Here is a 26,007-nt window from a genome sequence, read left to right as displayed (position 1 = left end):
GACGTCATCGAGCTGCGCGTCGCTCGCGCCTTGCGTTCTACTTATTTTCGGCGGCACCGGGAGAGGTGGGTCTGAGCCATGGAGGCCGCGAACCCGTGGGACGAGACGTCCGAGCCAAACGCTGCCAGGCTACTGCTGGGCCGTTTCGTAGCATCGGGGTTGGTCACTCAGGTAGGAGGGCAGCGATGGCGTCATTAAGGGGTTGCCCACTGTGGTGACCGAACATCACTCAAGCGGTGGTGCTGGCTGGGGGCTGTACTAGAATAGAGGCAGATGGAGCCCCTTCCAGGCAACAGCAGATACCATTCTGCAATGGGTCTTAAGCGTAGTAGATGGTAATTCGAGTAGACGACGTGTCAAGTGTCTTATCTGCAGGCGACTATCCCAGGTCAGTTCGTGGGAGACAGTAAAGACCAGTGTTCACCCGCTTTTTTTGTCCAGTGATAACTGCCTCTAGATTGTAATGGGTGGCGGGATTGGGAAATACGGCTAGGTTAGTTAAAATATACATTCGCAAACGACGCTCGTTTGTGTGAGATGCTGAAAGATACTTGGGGCGGAAGGCTCTGGGTACAGGAGAGCTCCAGGGGAAGGTCACATTTTTAAGGTACCCCCCGGCCCCCCAAAAAAAATCCGTATTGGGGAAAAAGACCCGAAAGGCTAGAACATGAATGGAGGAAAAGATTAATTTTGAGAAGGAGAGACCAGGGAGATTAGCCCAAGGGGAGGTAGTTTTAGGTTGGACCAGAAGACATGTTCATAGGCCAAATGGAAGGAGCCAACAGAGGGAGCAATGGAAGATGTGAAGGAATAATAGAATGCAGGTGGCAGAAGTGACCAGGGAAAGTGGAATTAAGGGAAATAAGGGAAAAGAATTTTCAGATGAGGAAGTTGAGAATTTCACTAAAAAAGGAAACAAAAAAGTAGAAAGGTGAAATCATCTGCAGAGATTAGCAGTATAAACATGATGGAAGACTTATGGAAAATACTCTTTTTATGCTTAGAAGAGTCATTAGAGAATCCTACTGCCTCACAGTATTTTAAAAGTAAAGAAGCTAAGACCTAAAGAGACCAAGAAATTTGCCCAAGGTCACTCAACTAATGACGTAGCATTAGATACTAGAGCTCTCCCTTTTCTGACATAGTGATCATCCCTAAGATGAACTGTGATAGATGATACTGTGACACTATCTTCAAAGTGTTTAAACTTCAGTTGAAAAACTCTTAAATTACTTGAAGACCTAGTAACAAGACCTTACGGATTGTGGGGGAAACGAGGAGTAGTAATGAATGTATTGGAAAATAGACAAAACATACCACAGCACTCACTAGTTTTCACCTTCCTTACTTCTCTCCTGTGTTTCCTTCATACCAAGTTGCCTAGTACTCTCACTTGTTACCAGTTCTGTAACAAAATAATTTGATAACTCATACTGTAATGTAAGACATTTGGGACTTATCCATCTGGAACTATTGGTGTAAGTATAAACGCCTAAACTAAAGGAGTAAGTCTCTGGTGAGAAAATTTTAGGCATTGATGGATGAGCTGTTTGTTGGAGTGGTGGTTGTTTGGGGGAAGGACTCTTCCTAGTGTCTGTCCTTCAAGAAACAATAATTAGACAGTTACCTGTCTTCCCTATAGGTAAGACCTGCCAATCCATAGTTCCTTAAAACCATTTTAAAATCTTACTGCACAGCGAGTCCCGATGAGGAAACTTACGGGTCTGTAGCATGATTTCACTTTCAACAAATTTTGCATATGAAAACCTACCTTTATTAGGATTCAGCATTGATTCTTTCAAAATGATGTATTATGTGATCCCTTTAAACAGCCCACCCCTTAAGTGCACTTTATCCCATGTGCATTAAAAATTAAGAGTGATGCTTAAAACTGTGACACGATACATCTCTTCTAGAAAACAGCTTGTTTGAGCTTTCTTCTGTTTTGCTGTATCCATTAGAGAATTACTTAGTGAAAGAAAGGTAGGGTTAACTGTCTGTAAGATAATGAGGTATTTGCTTTCATTTATGCCCTAAGACTGCTTTAGTGGCCTTACATTCTAGATATTTTTCAGGCAACTTTGATTGAGTATGACATCTTGATCAAAGCTCTCTCTACTGGCAACACATAAGATAAGGATCTGGACCTACAAAAAAACCAGACTCTACTATTTACATATATATGTATTTCCTCGATATGTGTCCTGTCCTCCTCTGCACTTTCACCCCCATGTTAGAGCCTCTGCTCTAACTTCTCTGTTGTACAGCTCCCCTTTTAATGTCCGCCAACTAGAGTTCAGTATAAAGAAGGGACATAAAAAAGAAGAAAGGATGCCTACAGGTGTGTGTGTGTGTGTGTTACACAGTGTTGTTAGGATTTTTATATTAAGCATAAACGTCCTGGATTTCAGCTGCATGTGCCTAGAAAAAGTAAACAAATACCATAAACAGACCCCTTTTCTCAGGATTCCTTTCATTCTCTAGGGTCCCTTTGCTCCAGTGGCATGTAAAGTATATAATATATAATGGCAATAGTCAATGGTAAAGAATTTTCTCTATTCCCTAATCCTTGCTTTTTAAAAATTTTATTTAGGTGTAGGGCTAATTAACATTCTTCAAATAATTAGAATTTCTGTTTACTAGAGGAATTTGGCTGCTCTTTGTTCCTCCTTTTTGGCTCTCCCCTTCTTGAACATTCTTATTTTCCTTCTGGTTTCTTGTACAAGTTCTTGGCTAAGCTCCATTACGCAGTTGTTGAACCCAGTAGTTTACTAGTTTGCAAATGTGCAACTAAGATTAGTGAATACATATAGAGACATGGAAAGATACCAGAGAGTGAGTAAGTTACAATGAGAAATGGGAGATGTTTTACTTTCATTCACCTTCTACCGAGAGAGAGCAGAAAGACAAGTCAGGCTGATATGATGGAAATACAGTAGATTTGATTGTATCATTGCAACACTGATAACAATTTGCAGTGTGAAGTTGGAGTAATACTTAACCTCACCAATCTTCAATTTTGCCGTCAGTAAAAATATCTTGTGTTGTCTACCTCAGTGAATGGCATAAATATCTGTTCAGTCACCTGAAACAGGATCCTTGGAGTCAGTATTAACTTGACCCCAACTACCCCTGACAACTAGTAGGACTTATCAAATACATCTTCCCAGGGACTCATATCTCTGCCTTCCTTTCCTTTTTAACTGCTACTGACCTAGTTCACATTCTTATCTTCTCATCTGAAATGCTGTAGCAGCCACCTGTCTACATACCCATCCTCCAGTTTACCCTCCACTAGAGTTTTTTGTTTTATTTTTGTTGTATTTGTTGGCTAGTTACCAGAGTGAGGTTCTTTTATTATAGCAAAATCCACATAACATGAAATTTACAGTTTTAACCATCTTAAAGTATACAAATCAGTGGCATGAAGTACAGTCACAATGTTGTGAAACTATTTGCAAAACTTTTTTTATCGGGCTGGCCCGGTGGCTCAGGCGGTTGGAGCTCCATGCTCCTAACTCCGAAAGCTGCCGGTTTGATTCCCACATGGGCCAATGGGCTCTCAACCACAAGGTTGCCAGTTCGATTCCTCGACTCCCGCAAGGGATGGTGGGCAGCGCCCCCTGCAACTAGCAATGACAACTGGACCTGGGCTGAGCTGCGCCCTCCACAACTAAGACTGAAAGGACAACAACTTGAAGCTGAACGGCACCCTCCACAACTAAGATTGAAAGGACAACAACTTGACTTGGAAAAAAGTCCTGGAAGTACACACTGTTCTCCAATAAAATCCTGTTCCCCTTCCCCAATAAAAATCTTTAAAAAAAACAAACAAAAAAACCACTTTTTTATCATCCCCAGTGGTAACCCCATACTCATTAAGTACTCATTCCCCACTCCTTCTTCTCCCCAGCCCCATTGGTTTTAGTTTTCATTCTACCCCCATTTAAATTTCTAAAATATGTATTGTATATAATCATGTTACTTCTTCAGCAGAAAATTTGCAGTTGCTCTCATTTCTTCATTATGATTGCGTGTCATAGCTATCAAGATCTTCCATGAATATGCAGGAAACTATGTTTCCAGATTCATCTTCTCCTTCTCACATATCTATTAGTACTAACACAGTTTGGAGTATTTATGATAATAAGTTCTTTCTATCTAGAAAACTTTTTTCTTCCCATCCATCATGAGCTTGTTAAGGGCAAAGAGCTTGTTTCATTCATTCTTGATTTTTTTTTCCATTACCTATCTTAACAAATGTCTATAAAATTGGTTATTATCAGTCAGCAAATTTGCTGTGAAGGACCAGAGAGTAAGCGTTTGAGGCTTTTCAGTCCACATGGTTGCAAGTGGGCTGTTACATTGTGAAAGCAGCCAGAGATAATAAGTAAATGAGTGAGAAGTGGAGTTCCAATAAAACTTTATTTCTGGACCCTAAAACTTGAATTTGATATAATTTTCATGTGTCAAAATATTATTTTTCTTTTCATTTTCCCCCCAACCATTAAAAAATACAAATACCATTCTTAGCCCATAGGCTGTACAAAAACAGGCAGTGGGCTACATTTATCTCATGGGCTCTAGTTTCCTAATCCCTGTCCTATATGATCTCTAAAGTTCTTTCCTGTACTAACATTCTAGAAAAGCAGAAAAGGATACAGAAAATTATGGATGAAGCCAAGGGATGAACAAGATAACATTCTTATTCTGAGATAACATGCAATTTAAGGAGGCAATATAATGGAATGAAAGGATAAAAACGGGGTAGCCTTTTTAGAAGAGTAATTATGCCTGGACAAAACATCCCTTTATCTGAGAGTCAGAATGTGAAGAGATAATATGAACGATGTGTAACCAATAGAAGTCATTTAATGAGTCAGATAAATAACCCCTGGGGGGTAAGGGTGGGAGGGGAATGTTTGATCTTAGCCCCAGGAATGTCTGAGAGTTTAGGTCTTGGTCTTTTGTGTAGAGGTGATTCTCTACCAACCTCGGAATCCTCTGATAAGCTATCAGTAATGCAACTCAATTGTGCCTGGTACTTTAGGAAGTAATGCAAAGTGATTAAGTCTTCGTTTATTCTTAATTTTTAAATGTTGGGGCAAAGGCTTTGTGATATTGGTGGCTTTAAAAACAGGAATTACCCATCGCTACTGTTCTACTCTATACTACATTTTTCAGGGCCAGTGTTGGACATTATATATCCTCATGTTTTAGATCCATGGGCATGCTTTTCCAATGCACATAGAAACTTTTTTGTGACATATTATTGCTTTCTCTGTTCACTTTTCAATAGGAGATGCTAAATATATCTAAGAAATCAGCTTCTTGCTTTGTGAACTTCTCCAGGCTACAGCAGATCACAAATATTCAAGCTGAAATCAACCAGGTAAATTATGTTGAACTTTTTACTTTATACTTCTAGTACAGGAAAACAAAATCTTAGTTCGTTCCACCAGCAATTCTCTTGCACTTAGAACAGTGTCTAGTACATAGCCAGGTAGGTGTTTACTTATAGTAGTTAATAGTATTTGTAATAGTAATAGTAGCAGTTAGTAGTAGTAGCAGGAGCACATGGCTCGAACACCAAAATGAAAAGCTTCAGTAAATCCCCTGGGCTGTCATAACAAATCATCCTCCCACCCCTCTTAAATATTCCTGGGTTAAAGAGTGTCCATTTTTATCAGAGTTTAAGCCTTTACATCAGGATACTTCTGAGTGACCTAAATATTATTTTTGTTTTTACTGTAGAAAAACCTGGAAATTGAACTTCTAAGACTAGAAAAAGATACAGCTGATGTTGTTCATCCTTCCTTTTTGGGTAAGTGGTTTGGTTAAATGGGTAATCATTGGAATTTCAGCTTTTTCTTAGATTACCTTAAATAAGCACCAGGCATTATGATATACCATTATTTTTCCTGGTATTTCCCCAAAGCTAACCAAGTTTTCTATTTCTGTGCCCAAATAGAAGTCCTGTTGGCTTGACTAGTGCAAATTGCATAAAAAGTGACCAATGTAGGAACTCCTCAAAGTCAGGAGAGCTTGAAAGACAAAAAAGGGCTGAGGAATTTTTCAGATGAAAGGAGCCTAAAGGGACATGACAGCTAAAGCACAGTGTGGTCATAGGTTGAATACTTGGTTAGAAAAATCTTTTTTGCTATAAAGGACATTATTGGAATACTTAGTGTTTAAATATGGGCCGTATTAAATATTGGTAGTATTGTGTCAGTGTTAAATTTTCTGAATTTGATACTTTAATGTAGTTATATAAGAGAATGTTCCTATTCTTGGGAAATACTTGCTGAAGTTTTAGGGGTAAAAGGTCCTAATATCTGCAATTTACTCTCAAAAGCATCAGCAAAAATATATGTAAGAGTATGGAGAGAAAGAGGCAAAAAAAAAATGCAGCTAAGTGTTAACAGTTGGTGAATCTAGGTGAAATGTATATGAGAGTTCAATGAGCTATTCTTGAAACTTTTCTGTACGTTTGAAATGTTTTCAAAATAAAAATTTAAAAGAAGGGGCAGCCAATTAGTTCAATTGGTTAGAGCGCGGTGCTCTTAACAACAAGGTTGCCTGTTGGATACACACATGGGCCACTGTGAGTTGCGCCCTCCGCAACTAGATTGAAACAACTACTTGACTTGGAGCTGATGGGTCCTGGAAAAACACACTTAAAATAAATAAAAAGTTAAAAAAAAAAAAGCATTACAAAGATATTTTAAAAGAAAAGGCAGTTGGCAGCTATTAACTGAATTCTGGGGAAAATATTGAAATAATCAGAAATAGCTTATAAGACAAATGTTTGTTTTTTAATGTTTGTATAGACTATTAAAAGCAAAGATGAGAAAAGAGACTTTGTGAAGAATATGACTCTGGCTATAAAAACTGAACTAGGGGTAGAGTTGAAAAACACAAAGAATTTAGCACTGGGTTTGGTTTCAGTAGCAAAAGTAAGAGAAAATAGTTGAAAATGAAATTGGTATTGGTTTTAAGGATAGCAAAAGGGAACTATTTAGGAGGGAAATGGAGGAATAATCTTTGGTAGAGTCAAACCAAAGCAGAGAAGAATTTATTAGTGATTTCAACATGTACTTGTCCTATTGCTAACTGTAATTACTGTTTCTGGTTTGTGTAGATGAAAAGTGTCATACTCTGCAAAATATGAATAATCATTTGGAAGCAGTGCTAAAAGAGAAGCGGTCACTCAGGCAAAGACTATTGAAACCCATGTGCCAGGAAAACCTGCCTATTGAGTCTGTTTATCACAGGTCAGACCAAAAAATAGAAATTAACAATTAACACATGTTTTCTGAAGGTAGTTTAGACCAGTAGTCATCTCATCACATAATTCATTAAATAATATATTAGTGATTGTATCTGTTAACATTATTATTGATGCTGATACATTAAACCAGAAAGAAAACCTTTTGCTTTTAAAGAATTATAGCTATGGTGAAAACAAAGGCATTTCTTTCACCCGTAGTGTTTTGGGAATTATAAATAATTATTTTCGTGAAAGAAATTAGATCCATAACATAGAGTAAGGTGGGTAAAAATCACTTTTATTAAGTATAGACTGTTTTCTATGAAGTAAATTTATTATTGCATTAATGTTGCCTCTATAAAAATAGAGTTTAAGCAGAGACAGATGAAAACAATGTCAACTAAAGGAGAAAAAAAGACTGAATTGTGGTCTCATATCTGCTGTTTATATGCCTCAAAGCCTTGGGCAAATGATTCAAATTTTTGCCTCAGTTTCCCAATCCATAGAATGGGGATGCTCTTCCACATAGGAGTATTTCAAGTACCAAATTGAAGATGTAAGTTATTAATAATAGTAATAATAAAATAAAGAAGCAGTCATCTGGGGATCTGACTGCTGATTTTCTCCACCAGTGCCTCACTAGCTGACCCTAAGCAAATCAGTATCTTCTCTTAAGTTTCAGACTTTTTATCTCATAGTAATATAATAGATATACAAATCCCATTCTTGTGGATATATTCATTATTCAGTACAGTAAAATACCAATGATGTACATATTATACATTATATATATAAGAAGTACTGAGTAATGATTTTAAAGCATTTTGCAAATGCAAAGATTCAAAGTAGTTTTATATATAGGCTATTTCAGTGAAGTGCAATTATCCTTATTGCCTTCACTGTTCACCAAGAATGAGTAGATTGAAATGGAATGAGGTTTTATCTAAGGAAATTCCTTTAGTTATATGAGAAAATTGTTAATACTGAGGTTTGTCTAATATTAGGTTGGCTTTCAGATATGATGGTATTGTCTCTTTCTGTTTTTATGTTTGGATGACAAGTTAATTCCTGCTTAAAATGAAAAAGAAGTACCCTTTTTTATTAAGTATTTTAAATTTAATATTTGATTCTTATGGTAAACAAGAGTTACATCGTTTCATTATATAAGTAGAAAAAGAACTACCCTTTTTTTTAAATCACTGATATTTCCATGAATGCAGAAATATTATTAAATCATTGAGTTGATTTTATTATATTAAAAGGACTCATATTAATAGTTCTAATTAAAGGGGGGAAAAGGGAACACAAAATAAACTAAAAAAAATCAATTGGCTTTTGTTCTTCCTCTCTTAGATACATGGTACATTTGCTGGAGATGGCAGTGACTTTCATTGAGAGACTAGAAACCCATCTTGAAACAATTAGAAATATCCCTCATTTAGATGCAAATCTAAAGAAAATGGTGAGTATTGACAATAGTATTTAAGTACCTCATCAATTCCTTACATTACTTTTAGCTATCTTTAGTTCTTTTATATTAGATCTCAAATGTGTGACCCACTTGTTTAACTATTTGATGGTTAATATTACGAGTGAATTATTTTTTAATCAAGATGCCTTTTTTATATCATTTTTCTATAAAAATTATTTTACATTCTTGTATTTCAATATTTAATAAATACATATTATCTTCATTGTGCAAGGTGTCATGAGAGATACAGATAGGACCAATCCCTGACCTCAAATTCTCAAGGTTCAGTGAGAGAGCTATACCATACTTTCTACTTTATAGTATTATATTTGCACAGTGAGTGCAGCAAAGAATTATAAACAAGATGCTATCTATTAAGCACAGAAAAGGGAGAAATTATTTCCACTTTAGGGAGACTGGGAGTAGGATGGTGGTAGAACACTTCAATGAAGTTTTATACAGGAGTTAGTAGTGAGCTGAATCTTAAAGAATCGGTGAGATTTGGACATGCATCAGAAAGAATAGTTCGGCCAAAAGCAGCAGTGTGAGGAAAGACATGAAAATTAGAGAGCACAGGTAGTTTGGGGGAAGAGTGGTACTCCACTTTGGGTGATGCTTAAAGGTATTGAGAGGGAGATTGAGTCAGGGTTAATTTATGGAATGCCTTGAAAACCAGACTAAGAAGGTTAAACTTTGCTGTCTGACAACTGGGGAACCATTGAATTTTGTTTTGTTCTTTAGAGAAGGGAACAGAGGAGTGACTTGATCAGAACTGTACTATAATCACGGAGAAAATACTGGCTAGAATAGGCTGAGCCTTGCCACTCTGTGGGCAGAGCGACAGCATAAGCATCATGGAAGCTTGTTAGAAATGCAGAATTTCAGGCTTCGTTCACCTTAGACCTTCAGAATCTGAATCTACATTTTAACAAGTTCCTCAGGTGATTCCTGTGCACATTAGAGTTTAATAAACTGTGGGTTAGAGGATTAGGCAGAGGAACCAAAGGCAGAGAAACTTGGAGAATAAATATAGTCACTCAGATAAAAGATTTAAAGCATAGGAATACAAAGGATTGTCTAGATTTGTAGATTTGGAAGGTCAAATTTCTAGAATGTGGCTACTATCTGGACAAGAGACATAGCCGAGGTAACAAAGTTTCTAGCTTTGGTGACTTGAGGGTGAGTAGGAGCAAGAGATTAAAGAAGTTAATGAGTTTGTTTTTTGATATGTCTTGTACAGATAGTAAATGTTCAGTCATTGTTGAACTACCTATGGTTAAATAGAGTTTGCAATGAAATCGATATTAAATGTACATCCAGATGAAGATTTCCAATAGACTGAAATGTGGGGCTGAATTTTAGGAAGGAGGTTAGGTTTAACAATATAGATGGAGGGTCATCTGCATTGAGGTGGAAACTGAAGACAAAGGAGAGGTGAACTTGCAAAGAAAAAGTGTGTACTCTGAGATAGGAAGTGGGAATGTGCCTTTGTATTTAGGGGCCGGGAAGATGAGGCGTTAACCTTTGGTATCATGACCATTTGTGATGTCGTGATGATGTATTAATGACAGACATAATTTCTCTCCTATTTTGCCCTTCTTTCAAATGTTACAGAGCAAAGCTTTAGCCAAGATGAATATTTTGGTGACTGAGACAGAAGAACTGGCAGAGAATATACTCAAGTGGCGAGAACAACAACAAGAAGTTTCCTCTTGTATCCCCCAAATATTAGCTGAAGAAAATGATCTTCATAAACATGGTATTATAACGCCTTCTTTACCTTTTACTTCTAAAGTTCATGTCTAATGCCAAGTGATTCAACTGTTTATTTTTTGCTTAATTATGTGTAGTCATGTGAAGTCCATTTCTAGTCAATGGGAACAGGGGTATTTATAGGCTTTGCTGCTAATAATGCTGAAAGAGCCCTCTTTATATTAAAGTACTAAGATTCCAAGTACTAAAATTTTCTTTGTTTTTCATATATTCATTCCACTTTTCAGTAAAACTTGTGAAGATCAAATATAACTATGATGATTTATTAACACAGTGTATTATCCATATTTCTGTATCTTAGGCAGCAGACTCTATTATCTTTTTTTTTAATGCTTGTTTCTGATTTATAAGAGTCTTCTTCAATCTGAAAGTATGTTGGTTATTCCTGTGTGGTTGTCATTAAATGTGCAGCAACGAGTAACATAGCAGGCCTGACTATCTTTTGAAAGACTTGCTTGCGAGGTGGGTCCGTACTGGCATCTGGGAACTTAGAATTCTAGAGGGTTCCTTCCACTCTCACTGATGGAGTTCTCTGTGAGTAAGCTGTTTGTACAGTGGGGTTGAGCTGAACGCCTGCTTTCCTCCTGGGAGTCTAGAATTTGGGTACATGGTAGGCAGAAGATACCGATGTGACTAGCCTGCAAAAATTATCCTGGGCATTGCATCTTTTTCATGGTAAACATTTCACACATGTCACAACTCAGTTGCTGGGGGAATTAAGCACACCCTGTGTGACTCCACTAGCAGAGGACTCTGGGAGCTGTGCCTGGTTTACCCTGGCCTTTGCCCCATGCACCTTTTCTGTTTGCTCTTCTGTTTTTATGCCTTTACTGTAATAAATCATAGTCATGAATTCAATGATATGTTGAGTCCTGTGAATCCTCCAAGCATATCATCAAACTTGGGTGGGGTGGGTCTTGGGGACCCTGACACACTAAGCAATATCCGAGGGTGTTCATTGGCAGCCTTAGGAATGGGCAAAGAAGAAGGGTAGAGCAAAGCAAAGAAAAAGGCACGTTATGATAAAATGGTTTACTTTACAAAATGCTTAAATATTTTACCTATCAGATGATTGTGCATAAGGAATTGGTATACTAAGACTTACTAATACTAAGCCTCAGGATGTATTCATTTGTATCAGCACTATAACTACCCCTGGCTTATTTTCAGACTTGGGGTTTGCTTTTGCTTTAAAATGTGTGCATCAGTATTTTATACTATTGTGTTCTCTGTATCACCAGGGTTCACAGATCCTTGTGTTCATCACACTCCTTAAGATAAGAAGACCTCAACACAGTGGATGAGTGAAGTAGTTGTTTTGGCAGGATCGTTGCCAAAACATATCCTACTAAAACAACCAGGGATCATGTTTTGAAGCCAACTTTGCTGACTTTTGCAAATGAAATGTAAAGAGTGGTAATAATATCTTAAACGTTGCCTAAACACTTAAGCAAAACTTTTAGTTGTATTTCATTAGAAGTCTGTTCAAGTCTAGCCTTGGTTTCAGATATTTTCCTATGCTTTCTCTTCATGTGATTTCATACACACACACACACACACACGTAATGTCACATAACGTGTCATCACAAATATTGATATGCCTGGTTGTTTTGGTTTTATTTTTGTATTTTGTCTATTATGTCTTTTTCAAAATAAAAAATAAATCTCTAATTTCTAACTAAAATTTTGTGGCCCCTGCCCGAATCCTTTGTGATAGAAAGGAAAGATTCTATTTAGCTTACACAGTTAAGGTATAGACATACAGTCCGTCTGATTCACAAAAGCTTGAGATAAAAAGTTGAGCCTGAGGTCTATTTCAAAGAGAAAAACTAATTTAGTAATATGCTAGAGTCAATAAATGCTGATTTTTTTAATTCAGCTTTTAGACATATGTGTACCAAACACACAAGCAAAAAATAGTTCTGGAATGTCTTTCTATTTATGCTAGGAGGTGTGTGTATTTGTGAATTCATTTCCAACATGATAATGATGCCACTTTGTGAGGACTATTCTGGAGGAATTGAGATGCTGCCTGGTTTTTCTAACATACTTTGTATTTTACTCCTTCCTCTGATCTGTAACTATGCCAGACTGACCCCTGTTATCCTCTCAAGTCTTTAATAAAATCAGGTGAATAGGAAAATCCAAAGGGTTTTTTTGGGGTGGGGGGATTGGACTTTTTTTCTGAGAATTTTTATAAGTTTATTTGAGCCACACTGGCAACATGCCAGGGAGCAAAAGCTCAGGTGCTCCAGCCCAAAGGGTTTCTTGACATGCAAAATATGATAGAGTTGAGATTTAATAAAACTAATTATTGTGGGATTTCCTGAGATATCTGTAAAACAAATGAATTTATATAAAAGATTCATTTCACAATTCAGAGAATTCACTTATGTAACTAAGTTCACTTTAAAAAATTAGTATAAAGGGAAGGTTAAGGTGGCAAAGTAGGTAAATGCTGTACTTGCCTCCACATGACCAAATCAAAATTACAACTAAACTACAGAATGACCATCATTAAGAATCACCTGAAGTCTAACTGAACAGAAGTCCTACAACTAAGGATATACAGAAGAAGCTATGTCAAGACTGGTAGGAGGGGCACAGATGCAGAATGGGCTGGTCTCACACCCATGTGTGGCAATTAAAAATCAAGAGGGATAGAGGGATATCTCGGCTGCGGAAAGCGAGGGGTCCCAATCCTATACCAGACTCCCCAGCCCAGGGTTACAGTGCCAGAAAGAAGTCCCCACAACTTGTGGCCGTGAAAACCAGTGGAGATTGTGGCTGAGTGAGACTGAGGGCTGCTGGAGTCCCAGGTGTTCTTAAGGAGCCCATGCATGGACTTCCTGATGGACTCATTCGCTCTGAGCTTTAGCACTGGGGCAGCACCTCAACAGGTGCCAGGGACATAGGAGGAGGAACTGAATTTTCTGGCTTCAGGGCAACGGCTAGAGGGACAGCTTTCTCAGAAGTACTGGCAGAAGCCATTGTTCCTTTGTTGAGCCCTCCCCACTCCCAGCGTGCAGACTTAGGCATGTGCCATTTCTGAGTCTCCAACTTAGCTAACACCATTGGCCCCACCCTAGCAATTCCCTGAGATCCCACCCCACCCAACTTGCAAGCCTACACAACCGCTTCCAGTGGTTTTTCCATACAAATGGCCCTTTTTGGCTCAGGTTGCAGACTTTCCTAAAATCTCTCAAAGGTTCACAAAATCCAAAGAAGCAGCATCTGGTCTTGGTGAGCCCCATGCCTCTTGCCCCAAGCCCAGCATTGGCAGCAGCCAGTCTCAGTTGGAGACTTGGTCTCTCCCCGGCATCTCCAAGCCCAATGTGGGTGGCAGTCATCTGTGGATTGCTTTGTGGCTCCTTCTAGGTAGCCTGGGGCAGGGCAAAGGCTGTAGCTAAACGTGGCCTGCAGCCAGCATGCCTGGTGACTGGCTTCAGACCCAGCCAGAGCACCAGCCAGAATAACAGCCATCTGCCTCTGGACGACACACACAAAGGGAAGACTGGGCAGGCACTAGAGCCCTGATAAAGTGAATCCTGCTCTGCAGGGTCAGCCCCTGCGCAACAGCTCCTCCACTGTAGTCATGGCCAGTCCTCACAGTCTAAAGGTCAATCCCTCCCATTGATTGTGCAAACAACCACCAAGTCTCAACTATAATAGGAGGGCACACACAATGCACACAAGGGACACATCTGCAGCATCTAGCTCAGGTGACGAGGGAGACTGCATCACTGGACCCCACAGGACACCAACTACATGAGGCCACTCTACTAAGACTGGGAGATATAGCAGCTCTACCTAATAATAGAAACAAACACAGGGAGGCATCCAAAATGGGGAGACAAAGAAATATGTCCCAAACAAAACAATAGAAGAAAGCTTCAGAAAAATAAACTGGAGACATGCAACCTACCAGATACAGAGTTCAAAGCACTGGTTATAAGCATGCTCAATGATCCCAGTGAGGATTTCAACAAAGAGGTAGGAAACATAAAAATAGAGAAAGAAACCATAAAAAAGAACTAGTCAGAAATGAAGAATACAATAACCAAAATAAAGAATACATTGGAGGGAATCAACAGTAAATTAGATGACGCAGAGGGTCGAATCAGTGATTTTGAAGATAAGGTAGCAGAAAATACCCGATCAGAGCAGCAAAAAAGAAAACAGAATTCAAAAAGATGAGGACAGTTTAAGGAGCCTCTGGGAAAACTTCAAACATACTAACATTCATATCAAAGGGGTACCAGAAGAAGAAAGAGACGAAGGAATTGAAAACCTATTTGAGAAAATAATGAGGGAAAGCTTCCCTAACCTGGCAAAGGAAATAGACATAGAAGCCCAGGAAGCACAGAGTCCCAAACGAGATGAACCCAAAGAGGCCCACACCAAGACACATCATAATTGAAATGCCAAAGTTTAAAGACAAAGAGAAAATCTTGAAAGAAGCAATAGAAAAGCAATTTGTTTCCTACAAGGAAGCTCCCATAAGACTTTGCAGGCCAGAAGGGATTGGCACAAAATATTTAAAGTGATGAAAAGCAAGGCCCCACAACCAAGATTACTCTCCCCAGCAAAGCTATCATTTAGAATCAAAGGACAGATAAAGAGCTCCCAGACAAGAAAAGGCTAAAAGCGTTCATCACCACCAAGCCAGTATTACAAGAAATGTTAAAGGGACCTTCTTGAAGAAGGAGAAGGAACAAGAAGAGGAGGAGGAGAAGAAGGAGAATGAGAATCAAAAATATGAATAATATGGGGGAGGGAGGTTATCATTTTGCTTTATCACATATACAGGGGAAGAACCAATAAAGAAATTGTTAGAAAGCAGATATTATCAGATTGGTTCTGGGAAGTGTGAAATCAAAGTTGAACAACCGAAAGAGGTGAATAGGCAGCAACAGTAACAACAAAAAAGGAGGAAGAGGTGCTGCAGCTGGTGGACTAGGTGGTAATGGGTCGTGGCTCAGACCAACAGAACACTAAGTCAAGGTATCTCCAAGGGGTGGCAATTGCCAAAACAATTACCAACCATACTAAAGGAGGACATTGGAGAAAGTAGGAGGAGATTGCTAAAATAACCCATCTTGCAGGAGGAGATTGCTAAAATAACCCATCTTGCAGGATGACATTGAAGACTGATTTTCTGTTGATCTAAGATGATAATTTTGTAAGACTTCCTAGTGTGCTAGACACAACTGTATCCAACTGTATATAGCCACCGATTAGTTTTTATTTTTACTTTGTCTTTTGTTATCTTTGTTATGACTCAATGTGGATTTGTGTTTATACAAATTTTATTTGTATGATTTCATATTAAATCTCAAATAAATGCTCCCTCACCTTGAGCAGAGCTGCCGCTGAGCTCCCAGATGGCTCAGTTGGTTGGAGCACATCCTCTCAACCACAAGATTGCCGGGTCGACTCCCGCAAGGGACGGTGGGCTGCACCCCCTGCAACTAGAAACGGCAACTGGACCTGGAGCTGAGCTGCGCCCTCCACAACTAAGACTGAAAGGACAACAACTTGAAGCTGAACGGCACCCTCCACAACTAAGATTGAAAGGACAACTTGACTTGGAAAAAAGTCATGGAATTACACACTGTTCCCCAATAAAGTCCTGTTCCCCTTCCCCAATAAAATCTTTAAAGAAAAGATAAAAAGTAAATAAATAAATGCTCCCTTATGTGGGGAAAAAAAAAAAAAGAATAGTACCTACAGTGGACTGAAGCAAATCAAACATAGACGTCCTTCAGTATCTATGGAGGATTGGTTCCAGGACCCTTGTGGATATCAAAATCCTAGGATGCTCCAGTCCTTTATATAACATGGCATAGTATTTGCATATAACCTACACACATCCTCCTGTATACTTTAAATCATCTCTAGATTACTTATAATGCCTATGTAATATAAGTAGTTGTTATACTGTATTGTTTAGGGAATAATGAATGACAAGAAAAAAAGTCTGTATGTGTTCAGACACAACCATTATAGGCCTAATTACACAGTACACATCAGTAACAACGTAACTTTTATTTTCGCCTGTTTCTTTTTTTTCTTTTTCTTTTTAAAATTTATTGGGGTGACAATTGTTAGTAAAATTACATAGATTTCAGGTGTACAATTCTGTATTACATCATCTATAGTAACTTTTATTTTCAATCTGTGGTTGGTTGACTTCACGGATGAAGAACCAGCAGGTAAGTAGGGCCAATTGTATGCTTATATCCATGAGTTTATAATAATATTAAGAAAAACAACAACAACTCATTAACCACCTTTGAAAAGTGCTAGGGAACCAACTTATTTTGAAAAGTGGTATTTGAAATAGTCAAGCATTTGTATGTGGACTGTACCTCAGGGTAATCAAATAGCTGATGAGAAAAAGTTGCTCTTTACAGAAGTATTTCAACTCATAAATAAAGAATGATGAAATTAGAGTATCATCACTTTGCGGCCCTGTAATACTGTAATTTATGTATATACTATACTTTACATATATATAGTGTTCATCCCTGTTTCTGGCATGCTTATTTTGTTTCCATGTTTCTGTATCTTGGCTTATGGTGAATAATGCTGCAATGAAGATGGATGAGGATACAGATATATTTTTGAGATAGTGATTTTATTTTCTTCAGATAAATACCCAGAAGAGGGATTGTTGGATCATAAGATAGTTCTATTTTTAATTTTTTGAGGAACCTCCGTACTGTTTTCCTAGTGCTGTGATTATTTTCACTGCAAAGCACAGTGAGTAGAGAAGCCATCCAAAAGACTAGGGTTCCAGATTAATCTAAATTGTAAACCAGCTGTCCCAATACTTTAAGGAAGAGTATTTTCAAATAGATGAGAGAGAAGAATGGAGAGGTAAACAGCTATTGGAACATTCCTGACACGTCCCATTGTCTCTATTACTACCACTGGAGTACCAAAATAGCCTCCTGACGGGTCTCTCTTGGGTTTACGTTCTTCCCTACTCATCAGACTAGTCTCAAAACAGCAGCCAAAGTAATCTTCAAAAAGCGTTTCCTTTTATTCTTCCTAAAACTTTTCACTGGTTTTCCAGCTTACCTAGGGCAAAAACCAAAGACTTTATCATGGTCTCTTGCTTCCTCTATGACTCTCCCTGCCATGCAGGGACTCAGCTCCCGCTCCCTGCATGAGAACGCAGGACATGGTTAGGCCAAAAAGGAACACCAACGGAGCCATGGATAAGGGGTTCATACCATTATAGTCTCACTGGCGGCTGGGTTGCAGACACAGGGAGCAGGAGCTGCAAGATCTGCAACCTGCCGTCAATTTCTCTGCCTGCCAACCAACCAACCAACGCACCACAGCAATTATATCAGTGGCTAATTGGCTAACTGGTTATAGCTGATGGCCAACCAGTCACAGCTAATGGCCATCTATTACCTGAGCCAGCACCTTTCCACGTGAGGCTGAGAGCCTGGAAACTGCTCTCTGGGACTCTGGCCCCACACTCCCCCTTTGTTACTCCATTGTACTCCCACTGGCTTTCTTGTTGTTCCTCTAACATTCCAGGCTATGTCCAAGTTCAGGTCCTTTATATTGGTCTGTTCCCTGTGTCTGAAATTGTCTTTCTTCCCAATAACAGCATGACTCTTCTTTTACATCCTTCAGATTTTTCTCAAGTGTCACATTCTCAGTGAGACCTTCCCTGGCTGTATTATCTAAAATTCCAACACCCTCTCTACTCACTTCCTATCCCCTTTCTTGCTTTGTTTTTCCGACTTAGCTAATCTGATATACATTTTACTTAAATTGTTTTACTTATTGTTAGTCTCTCTCACCAAGATCCTTGAAGTCAGAGGTTTGCCTGCTTTCTTCACTTCTTTGTTCCTTGTGTTTAGAACAAAGCCTGTCAAAACAGGTGCTTACTTAGGAAATATTGTTAAATAAGCGAACACCTGCATGGCCCCCTCCCTCACTTTCTTGAAATCCAGTCAAGTGCCAGTGTGGGGACAGAGTCCCAGAGAGCAGTTTCCAGGCTCTCGGCCTCACGTAGAAAGGTGCTGGCTCACGTAGTAGATGGCCATCAGCTGTGACTAGTTGGCCATCAGCTGTAACCAGTTAGCCATTAGCCACTAATATAACTGCTGTGGCTGAGCTAGCAAGTGGGGATTACAATTAGCAAGTGGGGTTGGTTGGCAGAGAAGCGGAAGGCGGATTGTGCATCGTGTGGATCTTGCTTCCTGTCTCCAACCCAGCCACCAGCAAAATTATAGTGGTATGACTCCGCTATCTATGGCTCCGTTGGTGTTCCTTTTTGGCCTCACCATATCCTGCGTTCTTGTGCAGGGAGCAGGAGCTGAGACCTTTCATGACAGCCACCTTCTCAGTGAGGTCTTTCCTGAAGAACCTATATAAAGTAGCATCTTTCCCCCTACACAGACACAGAGACCATTACTATATCATTTTACCCTGCTTATATATATATAAAAAATATTGCACTCAGAACCATTTGACATAATATATACATTTATGTATTTATTATCTCTTTTTTCCATAGATTTCGATTTCCACGAAGGCAGAGACTGTATCTTCAACACCTTAGAAGAAGAGCATTTGATTCTTAGGTAGGTACCCAATAGTTATTTTGGGGATGAAAGGATTCTGACGGAAAGCAGGTCCTCCCTTTTTCCCATGTAAAATTAAGATGCTACATGATAAATACATTTCTTCTTACTGTATCTCTAGGCTACAATTGCCCCCATGGCATCCGCTTATCTCCTTCAGCTTCTCTGGTGAGCCTAGAAATAAACTCTCATCCTTCTCTACCCATGAATGGGGGAGGCGCAGTGTGGCTATGAGGTTCCAGCACAATCGAGAGTTCGCCGATGAGCACTCTCAAGTCCTTCACACTCCAAATGCTTCTTCAAAGAATGACACTGCTCTTTGCTGGAAACTGCAAAAACATCGGTGTTCCCGATTTCATTTCTGTCCCTAAAATTTAACCACAGAATTGATAGCTCAGGTCAACGCAGCGAATAAAAGTACTCAGCAAATTACTTTGTAAACTGTCGTTCACCAAGGTTTAACAGATTTAATTGACTCTACAACTTTTGTCAGCAAAACCGAGAACAAAAGCTAACTTGCAGTAGACGCGTCCCAGCCAAACCCGGCGGACGGGGCGGGTCTCTGAGCTCATAGGGCTCAGGATTGGCGGAGGCTAAGTAGGCACCGCCCCGGCCGGCCTAGGGCGAGCGTGTGGGCGGGGCCGTCTCCAGAGGTGCGTGGGCAGGGCGGGGCGGGGCGAGGCAAGGCGGGCCGGGCCTGGCCAAGCATCCTCCCGCCCACTTGGCTCAGGATTGGCCGAAGCTTAGCAGGCACCGCCCCGGCAGGCCGGGGGCGCGCGCATGGGCGGGGCCAGCCCGGGAGATGCAAGGGGCGGGAGGGGCCGGACTGGGGCTGGGGCTAATCTTGGGGCTGGGGCTGGTGATGTTGTGGCTGGGCCGACCTGCGGAGCTTGGGCTAAGGCCGAGGGATGGCCAACGTGCGGGTGGCCGTGAGGGTGCGGCCGCTGAGCCAGAGGTGAGTCTGGGCGGGAGGGGGCGCCTGAGGCGTCAAGTGAGCTGAGAGGAGGTTGAGGTCCCCGCCTCCCCCTCAAGTGATTCCGGCGTGGAGAAATCGGACGCAAAGTGGCCCAGCGGGTCAGGGTCCGGAAATTGTAAAGGCCGGGGCAGATTGAGGCCTCGAGTCGAGCTTTCCCTTCGTGCTCTGGAGGATAGCGGTTCTTGGATGGACTTGGGGATGGGCTGCCCTGTGTCCGCGTCCCTGGAGTCCTGCCAGCAGGGACCGCTGCTCGAGTCTTGGTGCACTGGTTGTTTTCACACTGAGTACCTTGAGCAGGTCTGGGAACGTAGGTATCTTTACGTGGGGAGAGGGATTGTCAGGCTCTTCTCCCTTCTTGGAGGCTCTGGTGTTCTGTGAGGATCGATGCCGAATTGTGGGTGCACATGGGTTTCCCTGCGAAGGTGGGCAGAAAGGCAGATAGTAAGGTATGAGAGGGAAACTGAGGCTCAAAGAGATCGTGGTTTCATCCTGTGCTCTACAGCAGAACAGTGAAATAGGGGAAGTTATTCTAACCATTTCTCTCAACATCAGTGCCCATTTCTTCCTGGTTGAATCCGATCCTGCACCTCTCAGCCCTTGAGGCATCCAGTGTCCAGCCACATGATTTCTTCTCTTTTTCACTGACTTCTCCACTCATAGATTTGGAAATTCAGGGAAGGTTTCACAGAACGGTTGGTGTTTGAACTGTTTTTTAAAGATCTAGGAGTTTGCTCACAGGTGGAGAAGGTGTAAAAACAACTTTGTAGTAAAAACAGAGCAAAGGACTTAGGCTGTTAGGAAACAGATAAGTTTTGGTTGTTTGGGGAGGGAAGTGAGTGATAGAAGATAAAGCTGTGGAGAGTGTGGTTTGGGACCAGGGACCAGTGGCACATATTGGAATTATTTTGGAGGTTTAAAATTTTCCAGGACATAAGATGGCTTGAAAATTGGGCAGAAAGGTCAAAAAAGGCATTGTCTCCCGTAATAAAATTCAATACTAGCAGGGATTGTCCTGATATGGAGGTGGTTGGCTTTGAAAAGTCATGCAATTGACAGAATAATGAGAGGAATGAGATGGGGGAAAGAAACAATAAAAACAGAAAAGAAAATAGGAAAAAGGCAGAAGAAGTGCAATAAAGAGAGGAGGAAAGCAGCATGTGCCTGAACGGCTGTGTTTAGATTGGTAAATGGCTTATGACATCAGGCTTCTGTATTTCTCGATGTGGTGGCTCAAGGTTGGGGTTTTTTCACAGGTACAGCTGCTACCCTGAGGATAGCCTCTGGCAGACCTTGTTTTTGCAAAACTGTTCTTTTAAGGATTGTCGGGATAACATTGACCACTTCTCACAGCGCTCTGTTCCTTGGGAAGTAGGAATTTATGATAGCATAAATCGGATTAAGAAAATGCTGTTGAAATTGAGTTGTTATTGGCAGCCACAGTAGAGAATAATGTATCTCGTTAAACAAAAGTGAGTGGGAAAGGGCACAGAAGCTTACTTCCTTTTAGCTCAAGTTACGAGCCTTGAGTAGCAGGCAGTAGAATGAATGCCAAGCTTGCAGATATGCAGGTGTGAACAGATTATAGCAGGCTGAAGATTCAGGAGCACGGACTCAGGGGCAGATATGGAGAAACCCAGTGTGACCCCAGCTAAGAAGCTGAGATCACTCCTCTCTTCTCACAGAATCCTGCAGAGATGCAGCTCTTCTTCAAGGTTTGTTAACTTCCAGCATCTTTGCTGAGGCTCCTCTGAATGTAGGGAAGCTGCTGATTATGTACTTTGGTTCAACCTTCAAATAAGTCATTGGCACAAGACTCGGTTAACAGTTATTGGATCTGATGTTGTACTTGGGACGAAATCTGGTTTAAGCTTCCATTTTTCTGTTTTTCCAGGTGAGAAAATGGTCTTGTTTAAAGTTAAACGTAGGGAGAGCCAAGATTCCATTTACCAGGCGAAGCTGTTCCTTCCTGAGAGTACACAGAAGTTTTACTTCTTTCTCAGTCAAATGCCTGTTTGCTGGGGCGTGGGGGGACTAGAACGGACCATCTGGCAGTGAAACGATAATATGGGAAATGGTTTTGATGCCCTCTCCTCTACCTCACAGTTGTTTCCCGTAATCAGAAAGTCTGTATCATTATGAGGTGCTGCCCCTTGTCTACACAAAATCATTTGTCGTTGAGAGAACATATTCTCTTCCACCAATACTGGGGGCCCTGGAACACTCACTGCCCTGTCAAAAGTTACTTTGCATACACTATATTCCCTTTCTGTGCTTTAAAAAAAAATCTATAAAATAAAATAACTACTTCAGTAGTCTTTTATGAAGATTAAATGAAAGAACACATTTAAAATCCAGAACCTGGCTCATTGCAAGTGTCCAATACAGTGTTAGCTATATAATTTTTTTTGTGGGGGGAAGGGGAACAGGACTTTTATTTGGGAACAGTGTGTACTTTCAGGACTTTTTTCCAAGTCAAGTTGTTATCCTTCAATCTTAATTGTGGAGGGCTCCGTTCAGCTTCAAGTTGTTGTCCTTTCAGTCTTAGTTGTGGAGGGAGCTGCTGTCAGCTCCAGGTCCAGTTCCGTTGCTACTTGCAGGGGGCGGAGCCCACCATCCCTTGTGGGATTCGAGGAATTGAACTGGCAACCTTGTGGTTGAGAGCCCACTGGCCCATGTGGGAATCGAACCGGCAGCCTTCGGAGTTAGGAGCATGGAGCTCTAACCGCCTGAGCCACCGGGCCGGCCCTAGCTATATAATTTTTAGCAGCTATTTTTATTCCTCCCTCAACTGGGCTGTCTGTTGGTTTAAAGTTTTACAAATGAATGGATAACTGGCCATGGCTTGGTTATTTTCCCCTCTAGGACAATGATTCTCAAATTATAATATGCATACAGTCCACCTGGGAAGCTTGTTATACTGCATCTTGTTAACAGGAATTTGAATTCACTAGCTCCACCGTGTCACGCAATTCTGATGAAGGTGGCTTGTGGACCACACTTGGAGAAATACTGTCCTGGGAGTAAACGTGTACTAAGGATTTACCCCTGTGCAAAACCGTTAACCCTAAGGAATGAGTGCCTGTTGGTGGAATTCAGGACCCAGAGGCCAGTGGGAGTAGCTCTACTGTTTAAGGCTCCTTCCTCCTCAGTAGACTTTTGTGGAGCTGTGTGTGGCCAACTCCTCAATTGAGGTTGTTACCCTTTCTTTCTGTTCTGCTTAACTTTAGTTCACCCTCATTTTGTTCTAGAATATTTTGAGACCTCTAGGTTACCAATGGCAAGGGAGAAGCAGCATCTCACCCTCCTTTGTGTCGTATCATTCTGCCTAGAGGTCAAGTTAGGACGCTTTTTTTTGGCTGCTTTACGCCAGAGTCCTAGATGAATTCTCAAGAAAGGGCAGACTTAAAAAAAAAAGTTGGATACTAGATTTGGAAAAGTTATTGCATGATTTTTTTCGTATGTTCTTTATTGTCCAAATTTACAACATATAATCTGTGTATTACTTTTATAGTGGGTGGAGGGATAGATAATAAAACCTACTTTAAAATGAAGAAAGAAAAAAAATATTATCTTGTAAAATGTTAACACCAAAAATGAAAGATTTTCTTTAGGAGAGCTGAGGACTGGGTAGGCGAGTAGGGTGCAGTTAATGATCCTGAGAGACGAAGACTATCTCTGCTGCCTTAAATTCTATCTAGTGTGAAATACGAAAAAAAGAGCCTCAGAGCCTTGAGGAAATTTATTAGAAGTGTCATTACCTGGAAGGGGGAAATTTTCTATCCAGGGCTTTATTTTAGACTCACTGACAGGTTTAAAAAACTAATCTTAAATCTAAAGACAACCCCACCCCCCCAGCCCATCCCCACCTTCCCCCTTTAATCCTCAAAGGCACATCCTGGGGGAACTGTGAGGAAGGATAAAATGAGACTGAACATATTTTCTCACCTTTCAGGTCCCAGGCTAGGAGTGATTTAATTGATAACTTGCCTTGTAGTGGAGAAGTGCTAAGGAATTTCTCGTCCATTAACATTTTTGCTGTAAGCACTTCAGCTAAAGCTCTTTATGTTATGAGACAGGATTTTATATCTAGAATGGAGTATATTCCATTCATATGAGGCTTCAGGTATGTGGGTTACTTGGATTTAGGGGTTGGTTAGTTAACAGTGTTACTACATAACAGCAATATAGGAAGATCCTTAAGGAACTTAGCTTTAATTTTGATGTAAGGAAAGGATTTGGGAAATATGTTCTCAGGATCGCAACAGAGAGGACTCCAAAACTTTTTTCACTACTATCTGTGCTCAAAATCCCAGAGAAAATGAGAGGTGATGTCAGGTTGTGTGCCAAGCCAAGGGTACTCTCCAGGGTTTCCCAGCCTGATTTCCAACATGTGGCTTTGTGGGCAGACAAATCTGGTTTTAAATCCCAGTCTACCGCTGCTAGCTGTGTGACCTTGGACAAGTTTCATTATTTTTCTCAGCTTTCATCTTCCATCTGTAAAAATGAAGATAATCTTAGGAAACTATGTCAGGAGGCTGTGTTGGGAAGATTGAACAAGATGAAGTGCAGTCTGTACTGTACCTGCATAGTACAGTGCCTGGCATATAGAGAGTATTCAACAGTGGTGACTCTTAGCTGTTGAGATCCAAATTCTAATGATCTAGAGAAGCATGCCAGCTAGGAGACTGTTTGATGTGATGTTTACAGCCATATGTGGAGACAGACACCCCTGGTATGGAGACAGTAGTCGGGAAACGTTTTGTCCCAATAGCGCTGGTCTCAGTTTCTCTTTTCTTGATTAAGAAAGAAAAAGCAATGTTTCTTCTCATGTGTGTCTTGTTTTTAGGGAGACCAAAGAAGGAGGAAGAATTATTGTGGAAGTTGATGGCAAAGTGGCAAAAATCAGGAATTTAAAGGTAAGCCTGAAATTGTTTCCTTTTTCTCTCCACTGAGGGGCTAGTATTATTAGAGGGGTTTCTGGGGTAAAGTGTATATGCAAATGTGTTTAGGGAAGGAAGGGGAGTGGAAGAGCTTTGACCAATCACAAAGCAAATACAAAATTCAAGCAGGAAAGAAGTGCAGGAGGCATGGCTGCTGCAGCTCAAGTTCTAGCAAATAGGGTGCCGCTATTTTGAAAACTGGTCAGTAGCTGCTTTGAAAGTAAACACAAGGGATGTTACGGGGGCCGTGGAGAGTTTAAATCATGTTGGGGACAATCCATATGTATACTTAACTCACCTGACCACCCATTAGACTTTGTCCAAGCCTCTCATTTGATATCCTTTTGTCTAGAGGTGTTACTAGGGATTTCAGTATGCATCTGCTAATGCGGGATTCATTTTGGCCATAGGAAGTCCCAAGTAAGAACCTTCAGGTCCCAGAAGGGAGTCGGTCCCTCGTCTGCCTCTTGCTACAAATTCTCTTTCATAGATCTGACTGATCTTTGAGTCACAGTTGGACAAACTCTGGGAACTTCCTTCCTTCCCCTGCCCCCTCCCCCTCTCCTAGGGCTAATTTCCTCCATCCCATTCCTCCTCCTTTACCAGGCTAGCGGAAGTGGAAGAGAGTCTTTTCTTCTGGGCCTTGGGGAGTGGAGGGAAACAGGGAAGCTGGCCATGTGATTGCTGCTATCGTCAGCTTGCAGGTGGTACTCAGCATTCCTGAGAGCTGCGGACGCTGACGCTGGAGTGAGGTTATCTGGACCCCAGGCCTCCCAGCCGTGCCCACTCCCGTGTGACTCCTGTGATGTGATCTGTCTCCTTTGATCACTAGCTCTCTGCTAAAAGAGAATAGGACCTGCCAAACTTTCAACAGGAGCTCCCTGGGGACAGAAGACCTTTTATTCTCTGCTGTCTCTTATTTATATCTGTTGCCTAATTACTTCAACTGCTTTGTTCTGAGAGCT

At 40.7% G+C, this 26,007-nt stretch overlaps 2 protein-coding genes across 3 annotated transcripts in view; both read left to right on the top strand.

Moving 5' to 3' along the window:
• Positions 1–15: 15 nt before the first annotated feature.
• Positions 16–12,193, top strand: HAUS2 (HAUS augmin like complex subunit 2). 2 transcript variants are annotated; one of them, XM_033107575.1, is made up of 7 exons: positions 16–171; positions 5,300–5,392; positions 5,755–5,824; positions 7,142–7,274; positions 8,624–8,732; positions 10,356–10,500; positions 11,756–12,136. In XM_033107575.1, exons 1-7 carry the CDS (start codon positions 79–81, stop codon positions 11,788–11,790), a joined length of 678 nt encoding a protein of 225 aa, XP_032963466.1. In that variant the 5' UTR covers positions 16–78; the 3' UTR covers positions 11,791–12,136. The 2 variants fall into 2 exon arrangements, with proteins under 2 accessions (XP_032963466.1, XP_032963465.1); XM_033107574.1 differs by having other exon boundaries at positions 10,356–12,193.
• Positions 12,194–19,980: 7,787 nt separating this feature from the next.
• Positions 19,981–26,007, top strand: part of STARD9 (StAR related lipid transfer domain containing 9) — a 94,361-nt gene continuing 88,334 nt past the window's right edge. Inside the window, exons 1-2 of the mRNA XM_033107395.1 lie at positions 19,981–20,081; positions 24,949–25,018. Coding sequence (XP_032963286.1) covers positions 20,035–20,081; positions 24,949–25,018 — 117 coding nt within the window. The 5' untranslated portion in view covers positions 19,981–20,034. The remainder of the gene's footprint in view (positions 20,082–24,948; positions 25,019–26,007) is intronic.

Source organism: Rhinolophus ferrumequinum, chromosome 6, assembly GCF_004115265.2.
Source record: "Rhinolophus ferrumequinum isolate MPI-CBG mRhiFer1 chromosome 6, mRhiFer1_v1.p, whole genome shotgun sequence".
Taxonomy (NCBI): Eukaryota; Metazoa; Chordata; class Mammalia; order Chiroptera; family Rhinolophidae; genus Rhinolophus; species Rhinolophus ferrumequinum.
The sequence above is the reverse complement of the archived record's forward strand: the minus strand, read 5'-3'. Positions and strand labels throughout refer to the sequence as shown.